The following is a 27,360-nucleotide window of genomic DNA, read 5'->3' on the forward strand; positions in this document are numbered from 1 at the left end:
TGAAAGTGGGTAGTTAGTCTACCTTGAAGCTGTATTTTTGCGCGTTAGGGAGAGAGAGAGAAAGAGAAAGAGAGAGAGAAAGAGAGAGAGACTTCGCCGTCCTCCGTGGAGTCTGGTTTTATTCGAGGATATCAGGATGTGTTTAGGCACGGACTCAGCTGTCTCTTTTCTCCCTGCGCGGGTTCAACTTTACCTTAAGCTTTAGTTAGTTCCTTTGTTTTTGTTCCTGAATGTTGAACGCAGGCTCGGCTCAGACATGTTTGGACCGAGCGGTACTTGCTGATTTATATGTCGACTGGCAGGTTTCCACTGGAGGAAACGAACCGTAATTCCGACCTTCCAGCCGGAGGGACATGAGGGCAGGGAAACTTCACAGTCCCAGGATGGACGTATCTGTCATCATTTTGCTCATCCACCTGACCCTAACCCAGAGTAAAGGTGAGAGGAAGAACGTTTTTTTTTTTTTTTTTTTTTAAAGCAGACTCCCCCCCCCCCCCCCCCCCCCCCCCCCCCTGCGCGCTGCGTAACACATTTCCTAAAAGAAGTAAGCTGCGTTGAGTTATTTGCCTCTGTAAGGGATGTAAGAGATCCTTTTCATCTCATACCAGGCTGCAAGGGCAGTGTTTGACTTATTCTCTACGTCTTTAGCTCGTTTTGTTGGCTTTTGTGAATGGATCCTCACAGAAATTAAATTTTTACATAAAAATACCAAGAGTGGCACAAAAAGGTAAATACATAAACTCAGGGTTTTTCATAATTTGAGAATATCTTGTCCACCTCATTGTCCTCAGTGATTTGAGGCTGGTGTAGATTTGTTCGTAATAACCAGTCTGCTTTTAATGTATGCCAAGCCTTTTTATTAGCAGCACCCAAAACATGTGCCGAACCGGCTGCATTATATATAGAGTACCCACATGAGACAACAGCGACACCTATTGTACAGGTGGACAGGTGACATTACCAGACACGCTGTGTAACATATTATATTTTAACAATAATATCTACAGCTGGGAAAAAAAATCGTATTTCTCTGGGGCATCGTCTGCTTTCCTGCACAGATTTAGGGGAGAAGGCATGAAATGGCTTTGAGATTCTCAATGAAAGTCAGATGTCAGATCATCGTGTCTGCTGATAAAATTTACGTTCAATTACCGAGTTAAATGTGATAGAACAGTATCACATCAAAGTAAATTCCCAGATAACATGCCTATTTTTTAACATGGTTTTGTATTTAACGAGCCTTTTAAGGCTTTGTTTTTTGTTGGCATTGGACAGAGCTCTACAATTTGGGGTCGAATTAATGCTTGTAAAGAAAGTCACCATTAGATTAACGTGATATTCGTTTCCATTACCCTTGCCCACTCATTTCCAACACTGCCTCCCGTTCTGTGACTCATCCTCTGGTCTTCTTGATGTGCCAGAGGTTTACATACATGCATTTTTTTTTTTTTTTTCTACAGAGGAATGCGACTTCAAGGACATATTTGGTGTTGATTTTGTCCGAATGCTGGTGGTTGAGCAGAAATGAAGAATTCTTAAGATATGTCTCTTATTCATTTAGTACCGTGTTTGGATGCTGATTAAACGGTTTATGTAGCACACAGGTCCAAGCATCGTGTTAGTGTGCAGATTTGATGTTGCCACAGTTATGGTGAAAACATTGTTTTGCTGCCTCAGACACTGCTGGACATAACAGACTTCATCTAACATGGTTTGGACTAGGGAATGTCAGGGTTAAGAGATTCAAAGAAAACAAGAACAGACATGAAGAGAGATGTGAGATAACAAATGACATCCATGAGTTAGCAGGAGACAGTGGGAGAATGCAACATCTGCATGGCTCATACGCTTACCCACTTTTTATTCATTCAAGGTTTTTCTTAAAGTCAGAAAGAATATTTTTCTTCATTTTCTTGATTTTATTTTTTTATTTAGTTATTTGTTTGTTTGTTTATTTGTTTACTTGTTATCTGGGGTCAGTTGTGGAAAATACATTTTCTGAAACTCAGATGTTTGGCTTTGTCGCTCGTCCGAACACTTGAGTTAGTGCTGTCAGATAAGTGTAATCTCCACCTGGTAACAACCGAAAGTCCAATAAGTGTTAATGAATCCTTACCTTTACCAGATCCGACTTTGTTTTCTTTATATTTATGTGGAGAAAAGGAAGTTGGCGCATGTTCAGACAATTTTCATTAGAGAGATCACAGAGGACAGACAGAGGAGAATGAGGACTCAGCCAGCCGTAATGCTTATTAGAAAAGTTTTTTTCTTTTAAAAGTCATTTTAATATGGTTGTTTTGTTTATTTTTTCCCCATTTTTATTCACACTCATTTTATTATTAAAGGCAATCCCCATACATATGACGTCATGTTGCACAATTTTAGGTTGAATAAAAGTTCAAGAGCTTAAATTCATTCAACCCTTTAAATTCATGACTACAAGTCCTTCATTTTGAACATCAGTGGATGTTCAATAGTCAATTTTCTGTTGTGGATAACTGTCCCTTTGGTTACTAAATATATATTTGTAACTGGTGTCCAGATGCAATGCAGACAACTTTTAAAATGGATTGTTAAAGAGCTGCATTATGTCATTTTACATCATTTCTTGACTGCTATCTCTATATGTAAAGATTCTCTGCCTCAGACTGCAGCGCTGTGTCAAGTTTAATCTTCCCTTCATGGTTAAAGAAGGCATTCAAAAGTCAGGTAGGGTGATTAATATCTTTTATTGTGTCAGTGTAGATGGAAGCTCTGCCAGACTGTCTGTAACTGAAATATGTCCGATATGAAACCGTATTTAGTTTCAGTTCATAATTCAATTCAATTCAATTCAATTCAATTCAATTCAATTCAATTCAACTTTATTTATATAGCGTCAAATCACGGCAATTCCATCTCAAGACGCTTTACAGACAGAGAAGAAAACATAATGAAAGCCAATTCATAACAGCCTATATAAGGAAACCAACAGATTGAGTTGGAGGTCCAACTCAATCTCCCATCCTGAGCAAGCACACTGGCGACAGTGGGAAGGAAAAAACTCCCTTTTAACAGGAAGGAAACCTCCGGCAGAACCCGGCTCAGGACAGGCAGCCATCTGCCTCTGCTGTGTGTGGGGAAGAGGACAGAAAGACAACAGACAACAGGAATTGCTACTCCCGGCCAAGGAGACCTGCTGAGACAGGAGACATACATGTTAATGATGCAACACTGTTATTGGGGGGGGGGGGGGGTAAAAGATAGAGATAAAGAGAAAAAGAAAGAAGCTCAGTGTATCAGGAAATGTCCCTCAGCAGTCTAAACCTATAGCAGCATAACTAAGGGATGCTAACCATCCCTAGCTATAGGACTTATCAAAAAGATAAGTCTTCAGCCTAGTCTTAAAGGTGGGGAGGGTGTCTGCTTCCCTAACACTAACTGGGAGCTTATTCCATAAGAGAGGGGCCTGATAACCAAAGGCTCTGCCTCCTGCTCGGCTCTTTGAGACTCTAGGAACCACAAGTAAGCCTGCAGTCTGGGAACGAAGTACTCTGCTTGGTATATAAGGAACTATGAGGTCTTTGATATATAGTCGTGCCTGGCTGTGGAGAGCTTTATATGTAAGGAGAAGGATTTTAAATTCTATTCTAGATTCAACAGGCAGCCAATGAAGAGAGGCTAAAACTGGAGAAATATGATCTCTCCTGCTGGTTCTGGTCAGGACTCTGGCTGCAGAATTCTGGATCAGCTGAAGGCTTTTCAGGGCATATTTAGGACAGCCCAGTAATAGAGAGTTACAGTAATCTAGTCTCAAAGTAACAAAAGCGTGAACCAGTTTTTCTGCATCACTCTGAGACAGAATGTCCCTAATTTTGGCTATATTACGTAAATGAAAGAAGGCTGTTTTAGTAACCTGCTTAATATGTGGGCCAAAGGACAGGTCAGGGTCAAATATTACTCCAAGGTTTCTCACTGTAGCACTGGAAGCTAAAGTAATGCCACCCAGGTTCATTACAAAACCGGAAAATTTAGCTCTGAGTTTTTCAGATCCAACGAGAATTACTTCAGTCTTATCTGAGTTTAAGAGGAGAAAATTTCTAGACATCCAAGTCTTTATGTCTATGAGACAATTTTGTAGCCTATTGGGCTGATTTGTTTCATCTGGTTTAAAGGATAAGTGTAGTTGAGTATCATCTGCATAACAATGAAAGTTTATTCCATGCTGTCTAATAATTTTGCCTAAAGGGAGCATATATAGCGTGAAGAGTACTGGTCCAAGTACAGAACCTTGAGGAACTCCATGACTTACTGTAGTTTGGGAGGAGGACTTGTCATTTACATGAACGAACTGAAGTCTATCAGATAAATATGATTTAAACCAGCTTAACGCTGTACCTGTAATTCCAATCACCTGTTCTAGTCTTTGTAACAGAATGTTATGATCGACTGTATCAAATGCAGCACTAAGATCAAGCAAGATAAGTACGGACAGAAATCCTTTGTCTGAGGCCATAAGAAGGTCATTAGTTACTTTCACCAATGCCGTCTCAGTGCTATGATGAGCTCTAAATCCTGACTGAAACTCCTCGCATAAATTATTTCTGCTCAGGTGGGCATGTAGCTGAGCTGAAACTATTTTCTCCAGAATTTTGGACATAAACGGGAGGTTAGATATAGGTCTATAATTTGCTATCACCTTTGGATCCAGAGATTGCTTTTTAAGTAAAGGCTTGATTACAGCAGTTTTAAATGATTGTGGTACATATCCTGTCACTAAAGACATATTGATAAGATTTAGTAGTGATGTATTAATTAAAGGGAAAATGTCCTTAAAGAGGCTCGTTGGGAGAGGGTCTAAGATACAGGTGGATGGTTTAGATGAAGCTATTATTTTAGTTAATTCAGAGGGTTGGACAGGACAGCAACTATTTAGACATAAGTCAGATCCTGGTTCTAAGGATGCTTCGGAGACCACAACAGGCTCAACATTATAGATAGAAGGAAGAGTATTGTGAATTTGATCTCTAATAGTGTCAATTTTATTCCTGAAAAAATACATGAAATCATCACAGCTAAGTGAGAAAGGAATACATGGCTCCACAGCGCTCCGGCTCCTAGTAAGCCTAGCTACAGTGCTGAAAAGAAACCGAGGATTGTTTTTGTTTTCCTCTATCAATGATGAATAATAAGCTGTTCTTGCCGTACGTAAGGCTTTTTTGTATACGATTAAACTTTCTTTCCAGGTTAAGTGAGACTCCTCTAGTCCTGATGATCGCCATCTGTTTTCCAAACGCCTTGACGCCTGTTTTAGAGCTCGAAGCTGGGAATTAAACCAGGGGGCCTTCATAATCTTACCTAATTTCTTCTTCTTTAGGGGGGCAACATTATCCAAGGTTGTACGCATTGAAGCTGTTATAGTATCAGCATGTTGATCAATCTGAGCAGGAGTAAGGCTTAAAGGGGGACTCTCAGTCATGCTAACACATGGTAGATGTGAAAAAATTGATTCAATTGATTGTTTAAATTTTGTAATATTATTGTCTGATAAACATCTACTATAGTAGAATTTATTTTTGGTCAGTGAGTAATCAAATAAAGTGAATTCAAAGGTTAATAAGAAGTGATCGGACAAGACAGGGTTTTGAGGAAAAACTTTGAGCTTATCAGTCTCAATACCAGATGTTAGAACCAGATCAAGAGTATGGCCATGAGAGTGAGTGGCTCCATGGACATTTTGTGAAAACCCAATTGAGTTTAGAATAGAGCTAAAGGAAATGTTTAAACTATTATTTTCATCATCAACATGAATATTAAAATCACCTAGTACAATGACTTTATCAGTAGTCAGCACTAACTCAGACAAGAGATCAGAGAATTCGGTCAGAAACTCGGAGTAAGGTCCAGGTGGGCGATACACTAATGCTAAAAGGAGCGGTTTCTCTGAATTCCATTTTGGATGAGATAAATTTAATGTCAGGAATTCAAAGGATTTATAGTTAGTTTTGTGCTTAGGATTAATTAAAAATTCTGACTTAAAGATAGCTGCAACACCTCCTCCTCTGCCTGTAGTTCTAGGAATGTGAAAGTTTAAATAGTTAGCTGGCGTAGCTTCATTAATACTAACATAATCCTCTTGCTGTAACCAGGTTTCCGTAAGACAGAATAAATCAATGTGGTGATCACCTATCAAGTCAGTGACTAATTAAGACTTATTTGGGAGGGATCTAATATTCAGTAGGCCACACTTTATTGTCGTATTTTCAGATTTTATTAGATCCATTGTTTTTATTTTTATGAGGTTTTCACGATTAACCCCAGAAGTGTTTTTGTGTTGTTTAATTCTTACTGCTGGGAAGTTGTATAAGGTCGGAATGGGGTTTTGGGTGGGCGGCGGCAGGTAGGAAGCTGAAGAAATGTGTGTAGGACTACAATTCTGCCTCCTGGTCCCAACCCTGAGTTGTCAATTTAGCTGACTAATAAAAGAGTCCATATTGCTAGATAAGAGAGCGGCTCCATCCAACGTGGGATGGATGCCATCTCTCCTAATAAGACCAGGCTTTCCCCAAAAAGCGCTCCAATTATCTATAAAACCCACGTTGTTATTGGGACACCACCTAGACAACCAGCGGTTGAAGGATGACATGCGGCTAAACATGTCATCGCTGATTAAATTTGGCAAGGGACCAGAGAAAACTACGGAGTCCGACATGCTCTTGGCAAAGTTACACACCGAAGCAACATTAATTTTAGTGACCTCCGATTGGCGTAACCGGGTGTCGTTACCGCTGACGTGAATTACAATCTTACGGTATTTACGTTTAGCCTTAGCCAGCAGTTTCAAATACGATTCGACGTCGCCCGCTCTGGCCCCAGGAATGCATTTGACTATGGTCCCCGGTGTCTCTAGAGCCACGTTTCTGACTATGGAACTACCTATAATCAGGGTTTCTGCCTCAGCGGGTCTGTCGCCGAGCGGGGAAAATCTGTTAGAAACGTGAACAGGTCGGTGGTGGCCAGTGGGTTTTGGTTTGGGGCTACGCTTCCGCCTGACCGTCGTCCAGCCCGCCTCGGCTCCCGGCTGCGCGGGAACTGCTGAGGGACGGCTCGGGATGGCAATACACACAGTGAGATAATAGAAAATGAACCCCTTGATTGAAGTGGATTCTGACTTTATCCCAAACAAAGTCCTGGCTTTAGCAGTGAGAAGTGAGAGAGGTATTTGGTTTCTGTCAGATCACATCTGCCAACAAAACCTTCCAGTTTACGGGCTCGATCCAGCGGTGCAGTAAAAACACACAGAGCAGCACTGCCGTTCGCAAGATTTGAACTGCTTTAAAGATTTTTCTTTGTTTTAATTAAGCTGCGTTTGATGTTATATCTGTGTTAGCATAAATAGTTTGATAAAGGCAAACATCAGTCTAAAGTGTGTATTAATGATGTCTTGGGTGGAAAAAGATCAAATCAACCTGTTTGCACACGTATTCAAAATGTAGCAGGGCAACAATGAGAGTGTAGATGTTTTAGGGCAGGCAATACAATACTAACCTGTTACCAAGCATTTAACACCCTATGTTGTTGTTGTTTTTTATTTTAAATGCCTAACATTAACCAGCAGCGCAAGATCGGGACAAATGGGTGGCATAAGAGGACAAATTCCAGCCCATATTCCTTTGCAGAATCTAAACACAGATCGTAGTTGTGCAATATCAATTTCCGACAATGGAAAAAGTAAACGTGTGCAAAGCATTTTGCATTAAGCATTTGCTAAGCCCAGCATAGGCCTGCTGTTTATGGAGCCATGAAAACGAAACAGAAGTTTATCTTTCATCTTTGGTATGTGACTGTTTGAACTAAAGAGGAAAAACTTACAGAGGTTAAAAATGGACATTACATTGGAACATCCGTGGAGCCAAGTTAAGCTGTTTTTAGCATTTTGTTGTTAAAAGCATTTTGTTTGTGCCATGAATAAACACAATAGCATAGCACACACTTAAGAGTGAAAAAGTTTTGAGACTTTGTGTCATGTTTTCTATGATCTTGGAACCATTTGTACTAGTTAACTGCTTGTGTATCCTCATTTGTATGCATAGTATAATAATCCAAGACCTGAGTTGTGAGAACATGTTTCCTTTAGATTACTTATGTAATATATAACATGTATATTTGTTCAGTCAGTTCACTTACTTGGAAGATCATTGTACTCAGTCCTTCACTCACTCGCATTCCCTCCTTTGCGTGTTGTTATTCACTGCATTGTGTTCAGATGAATGACCTTTTCATGGGTAATTTGCTCCTCTTTGTCCGTGTTCTGTGTTTGTAATTAATACAGATTTGTTTAGGTGCTGGCCCTTGTCTTTGAAATATAACAGATTATGCAGGTAAATTGCTGAATTTTCACTTTGAGCTCTTTGAAATTTGTGTTGCACAAACACTGTGCAACTCATTCAGGCTATTCAAACTAAATGTCAGCACTTCTAGCTCATTTTTCTGTACTTGATTTCAAGTCAGATGCCAGGGTGTCACACAGAGGAGAAAAGAGTGTGACTGCTCTAACACACATTACATTACATATGCATCAAGATGGATTGCTTTGGGTGCTCACACCAGAACTGTATAACTCTATGAATACTAATCGGTAACATTTCCACGGTAAAAGAAATGTTAGACGAGGATGTGAAACTTTGTATCTTAGTCACATCTTGGTGTGTTTCTTCTGTCCTTCTTTTTCTCCTTGTTGTGAAGAAAAAGACTGAGAGGAAATGGCAAGGAGTCAGAGATGAAAGGAAAACATGTAGCCCTTCAAGTATTTTGATGTTGCAACTCATGAGAGATAAGCATAGACTGTATAAAGTGATGGACGGAGCCTCCGTGACGTCACCCATAGGTTTCTGAAGAGTTGAATTGAAGCTCGGTGGGCGGTTCCTACCATTGCCATCTTGGCAGCGTCATGCTGAATGATGCCATACAAATATGGGCAAAGAGGTGGAGCTGAGAGGGGGGCTGTGAGTGTCATGGTGGATGATTGACATCGAGCAAACTCCGAGCTTTCTGAAGCTAAGAGCTAACAGAGCTAACCCCGAGATAACGTGAGCTAACCAGCTAATGGAGGTAAGCAGGCTAAAGCTAAGTCTTGTTGTCAACCGGCTAAAAACCACAGTTGTTCTACGTTCTTTTTACTTGAAGCCGGAGATTGGTACCTGTCAATCAAAAGGACACACCCCTAAATTTGCCGAACTTCGAGATTAAATTACTTTTAAACAGGCGAGTTAGAAAAAAATTCAGAAGTAAAGAGAAAAAGTGATAAACATAAAAAGTTAATGTTAATCCAAATATGGATTCAGGGTTTTTTTTTAAATTTTCTATTTTTATTCTGCCTTGTTATTGATTTGCAGTTGCCCACACAATGCAGACTTTCTGTGTCAGAGAGGCAAATAGGCCTATGTGTTATCTTTGATCACTTTAGACAGTTATGTCACTTATGTTCAAACCCAGCAACTTCAGTCATAGATTGTTGCAAAAAGTCGGGCACATTTATGTTTTATTCATCTTAAATGATGAAATCATGCATTCCTTTTCTTCTGTTAAGAGTATTTCATCCCCTTCAGTCCATATATCCCTGCTTCTGTAACCCCTTCCTTTGTCCTCTGTGAAAATTGAGAAGAAACAACTTGATCTCTAAATATACGACAGTGCAACCCTACAACCTTGTTCTTTTCATTTGGTGTCAACCAGGCTGGGGAAATACAGGTGGGTGAGAAATGAATATAGGTATTATGTTAAAAAAAATTAAATCCATCCAGTACAGAACAGATACCACAAGTGACAGAGGCAAATTATCACTTATATGTACCGAGCACAAAAGCAGCTTCACATTTTAGTCACATTCGGGAACACTTTGCACTTTTGCAGTTAATAATAATTTATTAAAATGACTTATTGTTGACACTTCCAGGGAGGGTGTAGTCCACAATGCTCCATTTAACTACAGGGGCCACATATGATGCAGCGTGATTTCAACTAATAGCATTATGAAGTTCCACATTTTCCATTAGTTTCAGTGCAAAAAATGACCAGAACATTATGTAGATACTTACATTTAAGAAACTATTCTCTAAGAAAACATGTCGTGAACAACCTGAAATTTCTTGAGGAGGAATATTTTGCCTTAGTTGATCATTTAAATGTGCTTTAGAACTAACAAATCACAACGGGCAGAAAAAATCCCATAATCTGAATAAGGAATGAGAGTTTTTAAATTATGTCTCAAGTAACTTTTTAAGAGCTAGAAGTTATTCTAAATGCATATTTCTGCACATTTCCACATCTGTGTAGTAATTCTCACTGCCTAAACTGACTCTCCTCATAACAACAACCCAAGTTAGATCTATTAAGAAAGATAACATAGATATTACATAGTATTACCATGTAAAGGTTTTAGAATTAAAGTAAAAAATAAAAAAAATTAAAAAATCGCTCAAAGAGACATATTAGGAATTACTCTTTTTTTTTTTTTTTTTTTTTTTTTTTTAAATAAAATACTTTTATTAAAAACAAACAGCAACACTAAAAATATAGTTAATGTCAGTTAATGTTTTCTATTATTCTATACGAATCCCTCAGGCCGACGTGGGCCCTCTGATGGGCTGGTTGCTACGTTTGGCATATCTGGATTAGGCAGTAAAGGTACATGGTTAGGTAGAAAGCAAAACAGTTCTGGTAGATTTAGAATATGATCATAGTTAGGGCTAAAATGCACTCTTTTTACAATGCAAACGCTAGTGTTTTGGTGGACATTGAGTTGCCTGGCAACAAAGTAAATAAAAAAAGTCACCACATGGATTTAAGTAAGCAAATTGGTACAAGCTTCCTCCTGTATAATTACTGCATAGGCGATCATCTTTCAGCCTCAAAATTGTTTAATTTCTGCTGAAGCAATGAGTAGCTTCTCATTTGTTAAACAACCATGTGGAAAGATTTCACCCGTGGCCGTGGAAAAGATGTTGGTCTGTTTAAGAAGGGTCAAATAATTTTCATGCATCAAGCAGAGAAAACGTGAGAAGATGCAGAAAATACTAAAACTGGGTTAAGACCTGTCCAACACAACATTAAAAACTGGAGGGATCATGGGGAACCATTGTATTTCAGGAAGAAATGTGGTCAGAAAAAAATCCCAAATGATGGGGATCAATTACACATTTGGTGAAATCAAATATTAAAAAGTAAAAGTAGAACTCTGTGCTCTGTTTAGTAGTGAAAGTGAGAGCAATTCCACGATGTGATGGAAACTTGGGGGGTGGGACTGAAGAGCTGAGCAGCCATAAGAAAATCACGAATCATTTAGGCTCACTGAAGACAAAGGCTTCCGTTTTGCTGGGCAGCATAAAGATTGGACTCTGGAGCAATGGAGGAATGTCATGTGGTCCGATGAGTCCTGTTTTAGAGTGATGGGTGTATGAGTGGTTCAGAGAGCACGAGACACCATCACACATGGACTGACCACCGCAGACTTGAATCCCTTCAGACCTGAACACCAATGAGAGTCTGTGGGATGTGCTTGAGAAGGCTTTGTGGAAAAAGTTGTTGATGATGGACTCTAGAAAGAGCTTACTTTCAACTCTAGCTCCTCTATCTTCATGGAAATATAGAATTAGTTCTGACTCAAATTTGACTTTGTTCTTCCACACTGCTGTCACTGCACTGAGGTCAAACCAAGTCAACAGATCAGCAAGTGGCGTTTATTGACCAAACATTTTGGACAAACCTAATGTGACCTTCCTGATCTGTTCTGAGAAGCAGATGAACTTATTTAGCAACCATGACAGGCATATCACAGCATTTAATAGCTCAGAGAGCCATTTATTTCCCTAAGAAACTGGCAATGACCAAAAGCTGTTTGACATAGAAACAGTCCATGCAGTACAGGTTTTGCAGGTTAAGACAATGGTATATGGAGCAAATTGTTGAAGCAGTTATGAAAGAAAAACTCTAATGATATAAACTGGGAAGTAAACTGATCAGACATACTTACGATGGGACTGTATTTCTGAGCAGCTTGCCAGATTAAGAGAGACATTTCCCCATGCGTGCTTTGTGCACTGTTATGCCCATCAGCTAAATCTAAAAATCCAACAAGCTTGCTCATGTCTCACCCTTGTCAGAATATTTTTTGTAAACATAACAGCATTTGCAACGTTTTCTTCACGTCTCAGTAGAGAGCTGCTATTCTGGATGAAGTGTATGACAGAAGCATTCACATGTTGGGACAAACAATGTGGCACTGCACAGTCTGCAGTGTTTAAGCAGCAAAACTCTCTGAAGACAAAAAAATCCAGTTAGTCCTGTTGCAGCGTGTCAGTCCTACAAGCCTATGATGTGTTCACTTTACTGGAAGATAAGAACTTTATTTTCTTAGCATTTTTTTCTTGCTTCCCTGATGCATGTTGATTTTCTCTACATCAGTCCTTAGTAAACAAGCCACAGATCTCCTGAATATAGAATAAGCCCTGAAGAATGATTCTAGGTCCTTTCCTGAACGGATGCACAAGCTGATCAAAGATTAAACTCATGAACATCCAGATACAAACATGGCTGCAGCAGAGGTATGTGGTTTGTCGGTGGCTGTTCAGTGCTGGGAATAGTGACTGAGTAGTCAAAAGCTCGCTTTGAGAAAGCCTGACGCTTACGGCGTGTTCACACTGCGGCTTTCTGTGGGACAATCGCCCTGCAATGAGGAGTTGGTTTAGTATGTGATCAGGTGGTTTTATCTGCTTGAGTTCAGTACAGTTTGAAAACAAAGCAAACAAAAAATGGAGAAGGTGTGAAACTTTTTAACATTTCCACCCTATTGCACATGTTGCGTGTCAACATGTACCAATGATTTGCAAAGAGAAACTAAAAGTTGAACCGACTGTAATGCACAGCAGTGTGAAGTTTACAGGTTAATGTCTGCAGTGGCACTTCTGAAGATGTTGACTGAAATTGATCCTGTCAGTGTTTCCATTTTCTGTCTCTCGAAAAATCCATTATTTTTTCTGGAGTTACTACTTTAGTTTTCCCATGATGTTTTGATTAATGTGTAACAAAGCAAGTTGCAACAACTTCTGTTAATATAGTTGAAAACGATTTTGTAGTACAAAATTTTTATTTTTTAACCTTGTAGTCTGTGCAAATGTGTGTGTGAAACAGAGAGAGAGTATCTTGCCAATGGTGCATTCTTTTGAATTTTAATGTTCTGTTAGAAAGAAACATAATACTGTTGTAATAGTTTAGATCTTATGTATTGTGATCAGATCCCTTTATTTATTTATTTCTTTTCCTATTCTTAATTCACATAAAAACCATAACTGGAATAGTGGTTCACTTCAAATATAGTCGTATTAAGTATATGTAACGAGCAACTGCTAGGGTTGTAAATCAGAATAAAATATTTAATTTGTAAATTGTTTCAGCTCTTTATTCTTTATCACATAAAAGAAATTCTAATGACCAGGTTAAGATCCACAAAGCATGGAATAAATTCATACAAAATAATTGGCCTTCATCCAACAACATTTAATAGTCTGGTGGCAAGTGCAGTAAGTGATGCTATACTGTAGGCTACGATAGGCTATACCCACTCTACACTCTGAACAAGAGCAAAATTCCCACTATGGATTTTCCATTTTAGCTCCAGAAGCTTAACTTTTTCTCTGCTCTAAAACAAGCATATAAATTTGAGTTGCTATAAAAGGATACAGAAAATGAGAAAGGCAGTTTTTATGAAGTTACAGTTTATGTCTTTTTCATCGGAAGCACTTGTAAAGAGAACCTTCTAGTAAATGAATAAAAGTGGAAAAATCAAAAGATGTTTTTAGAAAAAGATCAGGGCTTCTTCATATGACGAACCAAGCCTTCCTGAATTAGCTCACTCTGTATTTTCTCATTCAGTCATTAATTAATTTTCTGTACTAGTTGGTCTAATTCAGAGTTGGGGGAGCTGGAGCCTATCCCAGCAATTAGCAGACAAGAGGCAGGGTACACCCTGGTCCCATTCCCAGTGTGTCACAGGGCCAACACAGAGAGACAAACAGCCTTTCACGCTCACATACACTCTAAGGGAGAACTTAAAGTGACCAATTAACCTAACGACAGTGGAAGGAGGCTGGAGCACCCAGAGAGAACACACACATGCAAACTTTACACAGAAAGGCTCCTGTTCAGTTCTCCCGCTGCCAAGGCTCGAACCAACAATCTTCTAAATGTGAGGCTGCAATGAAGACCACCACATAACTGTTGAGCCCCTCACTCTGTTATAACACTAAATGATTAAAGAAAAAAAGACAAAATTAGGGGGGGGAGCAAACCAAGTATACCGGATGTGTTCAGTGTAGTTGGAAAAAAAAACAAAAACAAAAACCTTACAATCATGTTTCTTTCTATCCGTTGACACTAATGTCCCTTTTCCATTAGTATCAGCTTGTCTCAACTCGACTCAGCTCAGTTTGTAGGGTTTTCCACTAGGCCTTTGTACCCGTTAACCGGTACTGTTTTTGTAACTCCTCAGACCAGGTTCCAAGCGAGCTGAGTGGGGTTGTGCGCGACGTCGCCAGACTGCATGCCGCCATTGGTCGGGGGCGCAGCCAATCAGAGGTCATGGTCAGGGAGTGTCATCACTGGAAGAGCGACTCCAAATCACAAGTTGTTTTCAGTATAACATGATAAGCAATGGCAATGTTCTGTGGTCCAACGCTGAGGTGGAGACGTTTCTTTTTTTGGTTGCTGAGGAAAGGATACAAAGGGAACTCGATGGCTGTTAAGTAAAATCTTAAATGTAAAATCTCTAACTACTGGCCAACAAGTAACGCATGAGAGCATCTCTTACATCCCTCCCCTTTTCCTCTATACCCGGTGCTCCTGCTACCCCAGGTTGAGCTGGTTCAGCTGCAGGTACGTTCCATGAATTTTCATATGTCTCCCCATGATCTTCACACAGGTTGTGCAGAGCACAGCATGTCAGCACCATACTTTTCACCAGTTGTACATCACAGTCATTCCTTTTAAGGAGGCAACGCCACCGTCCCTTCAGCCTGCCAAAAACATTTTCAACAATGACCCGTGTCCGGCTAAATCTTTTAACATTTGCTGGTCTGCTGTAAGGCGTCCGGTGTCTTGGAATGGTTTAATAAGCCATTTCTGGAAGGGATATGTCTCCGAGGATGTAGTAACCAACCTGCACCCCACCAATGTTTCTGTGCTTGGCTTGGAAGAGGTTTTCTCGGCTGGCTAGTTGCCACAAAGTTGACAGTCTCAGGACCCTTGCATATTGCAAGCTTCCTGGCAGTCTGGTGAATATGTTCCAGAACATCCCTTTTCCATCTACAACACCTTGAAGAATAATGGAGTGCCAGCCTTTCCTGTTAAAATAATCAGAATGGTAGTCCCGTGGTGCTATAATGGGTATGTGGGAGCCATCAACTGCACCCACACAATGCGGCATCCCCCATTTATTCTTTGTATAGGTAGCCATTTCACTTAACCTCCTCTCATCAGGAAACCGGATTAGCTCTGGTAACAGCAACGTCTCCACAGCAGCACAAAAATCCTGCGCACACCTGCACACAGTTGTGATGCTGACACCAAAAAGATGTCAGATGCTCCTGTACTCTGAGCCGGTGGCAAACTTCCAGAGTGCAACAGCCACTCTCTTCTTTAAGGACACACACTCATGGAAAGTCGTGTCCTTCCGTTCCATAGCTGGACGTACTTTGTTGCACAGAAAGTCAAATGTTTACTTGGACATCCTGATGTTCTGTATCCACTGCTGACTTGTAAAGCAAGGAACAATGACATACCACCATTGTGAGGCTCGTTTCACCATCCAGACTGACATTTTGTGGCGACGAAATTGTTTCAAAACTGCCACCTGAAACACAGAATAAATACGTTATGTGTTTTCAGAAATCATATAGTTATTTAATAATTTATTTGGTTTAAGTATGCAAATGGGGTACTAGTAAACGTGGTATTACGTTATACTATAAAACACTGAGTAAGACTTACCCTCCTCCGAAGTCTGCGATTGTCTTCCACTTGGTAAAACTGCAGGGCTTCTAAAACTCTCCTGTGCTTCTCCAAGGTATTTTGTCTTGCCGCTTGCAGCCGCCGCTTGCTCTCATTTTTTATTTTGTTGATAAACACTAGCCACAGACCAAGTAGCAGACATACAATTGCCTCTAAGTCCTCTATCTTGTGTCCATCTTGTAAATTTGGTCGCACAACACTGATGTCAGCGATTTCACACAAAGCCCATTTCAGACCTAAATTGCAATGGAAAAGAAACAAGACCAAGCCGAGGGGGGTTGAGTCAAATTAAGTTGGAACAAGTTGATACTACTGGAAGAGGCATAAGGGAAACCATAAAATACAGCATGTAAAAGCTTTTAATCTGCTTTTCTACAGTGTTGAGAGAGAGGCTGTAGAGGGAATTGATGCATTTGGAGATGAGAGCAGAAACTTTACTGCAGTTGTAAAAAATTAAAAAGGCTCTGTTTATGGCTCATTTTCTAAGCCGGAAGAGCCCCAGACAGTAGTAAATTTCAATTAGGAAAGTACTTCACGCTGAGGTTTACAGTAACAATATGAAGTAGAAAGAGAGGCTCCAGATATATATATATATATATATATATATATATATATATATATATATATATATATATATATATATATATATATATATTTATTTATTTATTTATTTTTTTTTTTTTTATGCAGACAAATAATGTTTTAGCACTTAGATCATCTATAGGATCAGCCATTGTCAGACCACAGCAGCTGAACAGCTAAAACAGTAGATACCAACCACAGAGTGTTGTTTCATACGTAGAGTTTGGAGTAGCTTAACATTTTTGGATGCAAAAAAGCATTTTCTATCTTGTAAAACCAGTTACTGTATTTGCTTTGCATTCAATACAATACCATTTACAGCAGGTCAAAGACCAGACAGCAAACTGGAAAAGAAGTACTGCAGTAGCACAACTCATGGTAGAAAGTAAGTCTCTCAGTTCCAGGCTAAATGGATCCATTGATAGGGATTAAAACACAGTAATGTCACTTTTCTCCAATGACCTTTTTGTTTATTCTCTTTGCTCTTTAAAAAAGAGAAATATGATAGTGTGAAGATTTACACAAGACATAGCTTAAAAAATTGATAGCATAAAAATATGAGAAACAAACAAGGAGTAGGTACATAATATTGCACTGGTATTATTCAAGAGGGGGAACAAATATAAATATATATATATATAAATGATTTTTGCATCTAAGTAAAAAGAGAAAAACATAAATAGAGAAATAAAGAAAGATAGAATGAAAGAAAAGGAAAAAATAAGTCATATCAATTGTCACTTAAAGAAATAGGATGATTGTTATGAGAGCCAGTGGCAATGATGACCACAGACTTTGAAGTCAGGTTTTAGTAGTTTATTAACTGAGTGCCCCCCCCCATCCCAACCCAGCACCCTAACCTCAACATGGCACCAGAGCACCAGATGCAACCAATGTTTAAAAAAAACTTTTGATATTTCCTGTGCCAATCTTAATGCATTAAAACTGGGTCAGTGTGTGTCCCTCAGACGGCAGGCGTCTGAGCAGGGGCTCTACTACAAAACCCACCCTGCCAAAGGACCACCATTGGACTTTTCCTATTTTTATTCCCCCCTCCTTTCCTTTTGGGGGAGGTGTTTGTGTTTTGGAACTGTTTCGGAGGACATAGTAGTGCCTATCATTAGGGCTGCACAATTAAACAGATTTTGATCATGATCACAATTTTGGTGGCCACAATTAAGTAAACCTGATCGTAAATGATATACATTTAAAATGCAAGCTCTCTCTGCATGCGTCTCTGATCACTCAGGTTCTCAACCAGTAGTTTGCCAACCACCAGTAGGCGAACACTTGGTTAAGGCTTCATTCAGCTGCCTAAATTCCAAGTGCTCACATCTTTTACCAGCAGCCGGTTAAGTACCATTGGATTGGTTAGACATTTGAGGTCCGCATTTTTCCTGTTGCAGGTAAAACGGATTGTTTTGATTAAACAGCTGATCGATGTGGTAAAAAAAATACAAACATTTTTACAGCATGTGGCATTAACTCTGCTGTGTGCACAACCTGCCCAGCCACGGACAAAGTTGCTTGTTAAATATGTAATAAGCAGCTTCATTGCATAAAAAGCAGACATCGCCACCCGCATTGATCCCTCCCGACTTCAGGCGAAGCTTCTCGTGGAGGATGTAACAAGCTTTAGACTGATGAGAGCAAGTCATGTCGAGAATGGAAAATACAGCTGCATCAAATCACTGGATAAGAAATATGAAATCCCTTTTGGTAATTATTTTTCCAAAGGGGCGTTGCCTGCGCTGTATAAAAAATGTCGAAGTAATAGAGAGGGAGTGCAATAGATATATTATATACATATATGAAATACATATTTTTCCAGACACAATGAATAATCGTGATTAATAATCGGGATTACAATATTGATCAAAATAATCGTGATTATTATTTTGGTTGTAATCGTGCAGCACTACCTTGCATTAAGATAGGATAGAAGCAGAGTTGCTTTAAGTTTTTCTTTGCAGCATTTCTGCATCCATATTTATCAAATTGTTTCATGTCACTAACTGATGATTCATCATTGTGCTGTCACATAAAAATATGAGTGACGAATGTTCCCATAAATCCGCTGTTTGTCATCTCTGACTTTGCTGCCCAGCACGAATCCTAGTCATCCCAGACGTAAAATAAATCTTATAGTCCTAATATTTTAGAGAAATACACAAGTTAAAATCACTCATTATAATTTTTCCTTAAACTGACTAATTTGTTTTTTTAGCACACTGATCTAGCTATTTGTCGGCTGTGTGTCAGGTCATGCAGCTATGGAAATCTTCAGATCTAATGCTGGGTCCATTTTGATCCATGTTCAAGAGAAATATTTTTCCTCGTTATAGTTGGAAATGGAGAGATGATGGATATGAAACTTGGCTCTAAATTACTCAATCGTGTTTTCTTTGCTTGAATGCTGGCTGCGAGCAGCAACAGGGCTGTATCAATTTCCTTTGTTTAACCTTGTTATTCTGCTGCCACCGAAACAGCAGCTGTTCAGCAACATTTCTAGAGATATTGATATTCATGTAATTATTACAAATACAGAATAATATTTTCTACAAGATTTAAGCAATAAAGCCTAATTTATTAATTAATTTATGGCACACTCAAAAAACACTACAGCAGCTTAATTCCTGATTATATATTTGGGCCTCTATTTTCTACTATGACTTTCTACACAGTGATGCAGTAATTGAATTTAAAGACATAATTGTGTTTTTAAGTTTGTTAATATATGTATAAAAAAAACTTGCACAAATCACTGATAATAAGAAAGTGTGCTAGACTCAGAACAATGACTTTGCTTATGATTTTAGCTTTTGTCTGCACACAGGAATGGTCTCAAGTTTGTTCATACCAAAGTATTACAAAATCTTTGCAACCCTTTACTAAGAAAGAGTTTCAGCCAGAGCGCTCACCCCATCTATCAGAACAAGACCTCTATCTCTTCTAAAAGTATCTGATGCAGCCTCCAACAATAAGATTTTCCTGGAGAGGCATTTGTTGGCAAGCTTATGCACACCCTGCTATCTTTGACCAGGGAATAGTTGTCGCCATAAAACTCATCACATCTGTCAGTGTCAGTCCTCCGATCACACACTTAGTAACATTTGATTGTGGGTTTTGTGGGCTGATTTGGACAGAATATGATGGCAGAATCCGTGTAGTTGTTATTCATTGATATCAGTGTTTTTATTTAAAGGTTCTGAAAAATATGAGTGTTGACGTTTTGTGAATTCCCTTTCATAAGAAAAACAGACTTATAATAACCATTTTTTTTTACATGCATGTTAAAAGCTATCATTTGCAATAGAATGCTTTCCCAAAGAGTGCAGGGATCCTTCATGTGATCGATATGGATGCAACAAAATCATTGTACATTTTTCTTGTGTTTTTTTTTTTGTTTGTTTTTTTAATGAGTTTATACTTACTTTTGGATTCACCTTTACAAGTATATGTGTTGAAAGATTTTTTTTTAATGTGTATATGATAGTCACTTTATGGTGCAGCATTGTAGTATTTGGGAAAGTAACTTAGCTTAATTTGTACAACATCACATATTTAGCTGTAAATGAAGCCCACCTGTTATTTGAGCTTATGTAATCTGGGGAATGAAACATGTCAAGATCAAACTGAGTTTCACACACATTAGAGTGACAATGACAAAAAAAGAGAACAAAGTAAAATCACATTTTTGAAGATCAGGAAGCTGAATCTAAATTTGAAAACAAAGGCAAAGTCAGTCGTGTTTGAAGTGGACAAAAGGCCTCCATGGTCTATTTAAAATATGTGCAAAATATGATTTTTGCACAAACAAAAAAAGTTCTGGTAAGATATTTCTTCCCAATATTATATACTTCATTTAAAGTGTCTAATAATTATGTTATCATTTCTTTATTTCTCTCTCAGCACTAGTGGCCAGCAGGGTGGATGAAGAGTCAAGGTGTCCCCTAGGCCAGTTCCCATGCGGGAACATGAGCGAGTGTCTCCCTCAGGTTTTGCAGTGTAACGGACACAAAGACTGTCCCAACGGAGCCGACGAGTGGCGCTGTGGTAAGTGTATACAAACAATGAAAGACACATGTGGCAGAAAATGGATCGTGTTTACTTTTTTAAAATTTTTTTTATGTCTATATGGGGTTTTGCAGTATAATGCTCAAACCATACTTCCCTCTGGTGTCTGCTCATAAAGTCTTTTGCCATCACTTGACTGGCTCTTCACAGAAAATATTGCTCCAGCAAAAACAAACAAACTTCCCACAAACAAACAAAAGAAGGAAAAACATATAAAGCAGTCACAGAAATCTATTTCCATTTCACAGCATTTCTTATAATTGTTTGATGGGAATAGCCTGATTGTGTATATCCAAAGTAAAGAAAGAGGGAATGAGGGAAATGCATTTAGTCCCACAAACAGCGGAACCCCACTGTGGCCTCTTTGCTTTGCAGCAAACAAAGGAGACGAAAAGGCAGGATGGACTTTAACCCTGATTAACTCGGCCAGAAAACCGGGGCTTGACTGAGAAACTGAGGAGTTGCTCTAACAGTAAAAATAGGAACCTTTTTGATGACATCGACACTGAGGCCTAATTTCTCCTGCTGGACCCTGGCTCATATCAGTTTTCATTTCTAGCTATAATTACAGTTACTATGTTAAAGCCACCACAACACTCTCAAGTTCAGGGACGCTGGTTTGATCCCAGGCTTTCCCTTACTACATGCCGAAGTGTCCTTGGGCAAGACACTAAAGCCTGAACCCCATGTTGCCTCCTGCTGTGCCTATTGGGGTATGAGTATGAATTTGTACGATAGTGCAAAATACTTAGTATATAAAATGTAGTAGTGCTCTATAAGTGTGTGTGTGAGAATGGGTGACTGTGACACGTAGTGTTAAAACACTTTGATTCAAGATGATTAGATAAGTTTTATATAAATACAGTCCATTTACCATTCATTTACAATAAACACTCATGCCATCGGAGCCCATTGCACAGAGCTGTAATTCCATAAACGTTAAACAAATGCTGACTTAACGCATCAAGCTCCCTCTGGTCGCAGATAAAAAAAAAGGCTGCACCTTCGCAGATTAGTGTGCTCGTCAGTAACCACATCAAAGCAAGCTTTCACTGAACAGCAGCCTCCAGAGAGATCTCATAAACCTATAGCTGGAAGGTACAAAAGCACGCCACCAGAGACATTCTGGACAGACAATGTGACATTCCTGGTGCAGAAGAAGAAGAGGCATTTGAGTCTTCTGACTTGTGTTTACATAAAATGGTAGATAATTAAAGACTTGTTTGGAAAAAAGAGAAAAAGGCCATCATATCAGTGCACAGCGAACAGATTCATGTCCCAGTGGATTTAGCAGTTAAACTAAGGTAAATGTTAAGATTTTTTTCTTAGGTTTTGAGTTTTTTTTTATAACTGACTGTGCAGAGTTTGTGTCAGGTTTTTATTAAATAAATGGAGCAGTCACTTTGATTTGATCACATTTAAATCATTCAGGAATGCTGTGTTGGAGAGCAAACACAATTTATTTACACTCCTTTCAGCTGACAGATCATCACATAATCTCTCTGCATCCTGGCCTATTATAGTGTGAATAAAATAAAAACAAAAACCGCACTTCCCAGGTATATGATGGGTGCTGGGTGCTGGACCGAAAAGGCAATACAGAATGAAAACGTAAAGTCCACACACAAAAAATGCCCACAAACCATTGTAATAATGTTGTGACATTTAGGGCAGTAGTCCTTCTACAGACAAGGCACGTGCCCGAAGCGTCATAACATTATTAAAATGGTTAAGGAGTATTTCTTTCATACCCTATTGTGGTGTGAGATGCTGGGAAGGTTTCCTCATTCTCTCTGTACTGTCTCAACGAACAGAATTAGATGCGTAATGCTGGTCAGTGGGACTGAGAGATAAAAGCGAACACTTTTCCCAAGACATAATCAGGCCTCACCAAAGGCAGGTTTCAGAGAATTTTTTTTCGTTTGTTTGTTTTGTTTTATTATATAATCATTTACGATCGCGCTTTCTCCTGGATGGTGAATATTTATGTCAAACATTTCAGTGTTCAGCATAAACATCACACTGCCATTAACACTGGGAATAAGGAATCTATCATTATTTTGAAACTTACACCTTATAAGAAGACAGAAAAACAAGAAAAAGAACCTCATTAACTTCTGCTCACAGTCCCTTTTCTGTATTATCTCTGTTCCATTGAAGCAACACTAACACACTGTGACTTAGAAATGAGTGCTTCTGATTCACTTGATCAACACTGATAACTATCTTTATTGCCCCAAATAATTTCAAATTTGCTGTCATTCTAAGTTTGCCTTCTTGTTGCCATCTTCATTAGATGCTTAACAGTTATTAAATGCTTAACTGGACATGGATGTTTCCAACAGGTGTGGTCTGGTTCCGGTAGGATGGCAGGTGTTGACATTCTTAGGCAACATTTTTATCTATAACAATAAAAACTCAACAGCATCGTCAAATATAATTTCATTATGGATGGTCTTTTTATTTCGCTTTTTTGTATGATGTCACTTTTTCCAACAAGCCAATAACATGCATTAATTAAGGCCTTTATGTTTTCTTTCAGTTGCCCTGGTAGTTGTGACTGCAGTTGCATCTTCTCAGAAAACCTGTGTTATATTATTCCTCATAGTGACCTGCCTCTTTATCCTGCTGTGCTACATTTCCATCATAACAAAAAAAAAAAAGACAAATAAAATTCAAAATAGGATATTTATCTAATTTTCTGCCGTGTTGATGCTTATTGTTCTCGACGGCCTGAGTAAAACAAAGAAATATGTCTTCTGTGTGGAGTTTGCTTGTTTATGTGGGTTCTCTGCAGGTATTTACTTCCTGCCACAGTCCAAAAACACTCATGTTATGTTGAGGTGTTTTTAGATTCTCCGGTTGAGAGTGTACCCTGCTATGTGCCTTATGGCTGCTGGGGTGACTGTAACCGTAACTCTTGGAATTATATAGTGTTTTCATTTATGAGACATTATTGGTGTGTCCACCAAGGACACAACAGAGCTAAGACCAGCTTGAAATAACTGCACTGACAGAAAAAGCAGAACTGGGTTTGTTTTGAATAAACACCATGTTGATACCAAATATTTCTGTCCCTTTCTAGCTGTGGACTCTGTTATTGACACCCTTAAACCATGCAACTTACAGTTAATAGTTGACAAATCTTACTGATATAGTAACAGATGATGGCCTGATGCAAAGCTAACACACACACTCACACACACACACAGAACTGAAAGGTACAATTGGGGAGTTTGGGTTATAAGGGGTTATAAGGCGAGGCTTGGTTTAAATTCCTTGTCTGCTCCATCATGTGTTTTTTTTTTTTCTGACCCACCCATCCACACACACACACACACACACACACACACACACACACACACACACACACACACACATACAAAGTCTTCTTGTTCTTTGCAAAAATTCAGGGTTGATCACAACTACACTAACTTTATACTGTGTACTGACTTACAGCTGACTTTCTGTGAGAAATAGTAACTAGAGTTGTCAGGCTTACATGCAGACATTGAAATAAAAAGCACTCCTCGTGATGCTGTGACACACACATTTATGCATTTAAACAGTTTTTTTTCAAAATGCAAATGTTTTTATCTAAACAAAGGCTTTGTTCCGATACAGTGGGTCGGCTAGTCTACAGCACAGGTCTGAGTCAGAGAGGGAAGGGGGTACGTCAGACTAGAGAAAGTTAGCTGTGTGTTATACAAATAACATCTCACACACATTTTATGATTTCCATGTGGTGATAGTCATTTTTGATGACAACATGGTGATGGCGCAACTAAACAACTTCAGTTTTAAAAGGCTACACTAGTCGACTTCACCAGAAAGTCTTCTTTCTGGTGAATTTCAGTTATTTTGACAAACTGTTATATAGTAAAGGGATGACATTTGTGTTTTTAAACCCTGCGGCAAACATTTAGGATTGCTTTTCTTCTTTAAAACATGAGTTTCTAATAAATTGTAGATTTTTGACATTATCATATTTGGAGCCACATTGTTAGTGTCTATCAAGTGAATAAATATGTGTATGAAACAATTGTCTTAAATCCACAAGGAGCCCTCCAAAAAAACAACACTTTCAGTTAAACCTAAGTCCTTTGACAGCATATTCCCTTTTGTTAAAATACCTCCTGAATCCCATTCCAAAAGCTGGAGAAATCATCATAAATTTTGTCTGTACTGGTGAGGAAAGTTCATTCGGATTCCATACTACTTTTTTGCAGTAGAATTACTTCTGTTCAGCCAGATGTTTGTTTTTTGGGTTTTGCTTTGTTCCTACTGGATTTAGCTGTACATAAAGAGCAGATACAGTAACTATTTCTTGGTTTTGGCTTCTCAGGTGACAATATCGGATTGGCAGACTTAATCGGAGAAACCCTTCAGAACATGCCTGTGACGCCTCCCTTCCTGAACGAGTGCGGTAAGTATGCACGTATTGTTTGTGCTTACTGAGGCTTTAGTTTGTGGATTTCCTTTTTGGCATATTTTTATGACTGAATTAGAAAGAAATGGAAGAATATCTTCAATATGTCACATCCGGCCATTGATACTTCAGTGTCCACATGTATGTGTGTTTGTGTGTAGTTTTGCAGGAGTATCCAGAAAGTTGTGACTGCATACAAACAGATGTTGAATGTGTGGAGGCCAGCCTTCAGGATGTTCCTGTACTGTCTCCAAATGTTACTTGGCTGTAAGTGTCTTACGTGATTTTTTTTTTTCTATTTTTTCTCTTTTTTTTCATGTGAACTGGTAGGACTCATGGTGTGGGAATATAAGTCTTTACACAATCGCATGGCTTAACTGCTGTCATTAAACCTTCGGGTTCAACTAGAGTTTAGTTACTTTTGCACCTCTTAAAGAGACTTCAAGTCTTTATCATCTCCAAATTAATTCAGGACCTGAATTTAACTTTTCAGTCTTGTAGACAAAGTTAATACAGAGGAATTCAACCTTAAAACACTCTGTTGTAATCCTGTTAGACACTTGATCATATTAACCCTGAATAGCAGGAGAATGTAATTTTTCATAATTGCATTTACATCTGGTTTTGCCCTTGTGAACAAACGTGTACATAAGTTATATGTTATATTTTTATAACTTATTACCAAACAACTTCCTGTCTCCAAACCTCATGTTGAATACTTGAATTTGGTTTTATCCATAAGAGGGGAATTTAATTATTTAATCATGAATTTTTCAGAAAAACCAAACACACTAATAGAAAGTGTTTCTGTCGCTCTGTTTAAGGTGTAGTGGAGAGAGGTATTGGTTGAGATCTCTAGTGATTACCAAAATGATAATGCTTTTGGCCTGACAACACCTTAGCTAATGATGTCACAGGCAACAAGGGTACACTTTCTGGTTGCACAACAATGAAAAGAACTGACAGTCCACAGTGCGACAGCTTTGATAAAGAGAATGATTGTCAGTAAAATGTCATTGATAACAGCATCTGTTGTTGACAGCCACTGCAACACCAGAAGTCCCTACTGTGGTTCTCATCAGAGCTCCAAGCTTGTCTGTTTTATTTGCCAGTGATCTCACCACCCCCCTCAGCAATCTAGGGAAGCAAATGTTTTAAAATATTTGTTGCTCCGTAATTTGCTCCTGCCCTACATCTTATATGTCTCCTCTTCAGCTAATATAGTTTTGCTTTCCAGACATCGGCTTTGAAAGACTCAATCAGCTGCTCCCTGATGTAACAGTCTTGCCTTCTGGACAGGTTACTCATCGTATGGAATGTTATGAGAAAACAAATGCCACAATAAACCACAAACAACATTCAATCTGAACTAGATTAGAAAAAGCTCTCAGGAGGCTGTCGGGAATATTTGTATTCATTAGAATAGCTCTGCAAAGTAGATTAGGTGCAAAGACACATTATTCCTCATGCAACTTCAAGAGGATCCAACTGATGCACTCCCAAACATACCTCACCAGTTTTATTCCTGTACAGTTTCCATGTAATGTATATTACACTATAATAACGTGATTTTTTTTTTTTTTTTTTGTTTGTTTGTTTTTTTTTTTTTTGTCTTGTCCAGCATTTAAGCAAGCAGACTGATGTTCTGGATGCTGTGTTCTGCTGAGCAAATTTATTTTGCCAAGGGGAACTTTTATAGATGTAATGATCCCCTTGTATTTCTTGATTCTTATTTTATTTTTCTATTTGCTTTGGATAATAGTTTGTATTACAGAGTTTATGCTGCTGGACCTGACCGGAAAGGACAGGAAAGGGGCAGAAAGAGAACAGAAAAGAGAACATAAAAAACAAAAAGAGATCAATGCATACACGTATATGCACATACATACCCACCTACATATATATGTATATACACTCGCACATACATTATATATATACATATATACATACACACACACCCACACACACACACATACATACATATATATAGATAGACATACATACATACATACATACACATATACACACACACACAAATATATATATATATATATATATATATATATATATATATATGCACACACACATATCCACACACATACATACAGCAGACATATACATACATACATATGTACACACACATACCCACCCACACACATAAATATATACACCCACACAAGTCAACTCTAGATTCATGGTCCCTGTGGAGAACAAAACCATTGACAATCAGG

The 27,360-nt window shown here is 38.6% G+C and overlaps 1 protein-coding gene across 1 annotated transcript in view; it reads left to right on the plus strand.

Moving 5' to 3' along the window:
- Window positions 1–353: 353 nt before the first annotated feature.
- The window catches only part of rxfp2a (relaxin family peptide receptor 2a), a gene marked incomplete at both ends in the record, with an annotated part of 82,730 nt that continues 55,723 nt past the window's right edge, over window positions 354–27,360 (plus strand). Inside the window, 4 exon segments of the mRNA XM_079247922.1 lie at window positions 354–438; window positions 20,536–20,679; window positions 25,046–25,126; window positions 25,291–25,396. Of these exon segments, the coding sequence (XP_079104048.1) occupies window positions 354–438; window positions 20,536–20,679; window positions 25,046–25,126; window positions 25,291–25,396 (416 nt within the window).

This window comes from Telmatherina bonti (assembly GCF_933228915.1).
Source record: "Telmatherina bonti genome assembly, chromosome: 10".
Classification (NCBI taxonomy): Eukaryota; Metazoa; Chordata; class Actinopteri; order Atheriniformes; family Telmatherinidae; genus Telmatherina; species Telmatherina bonti.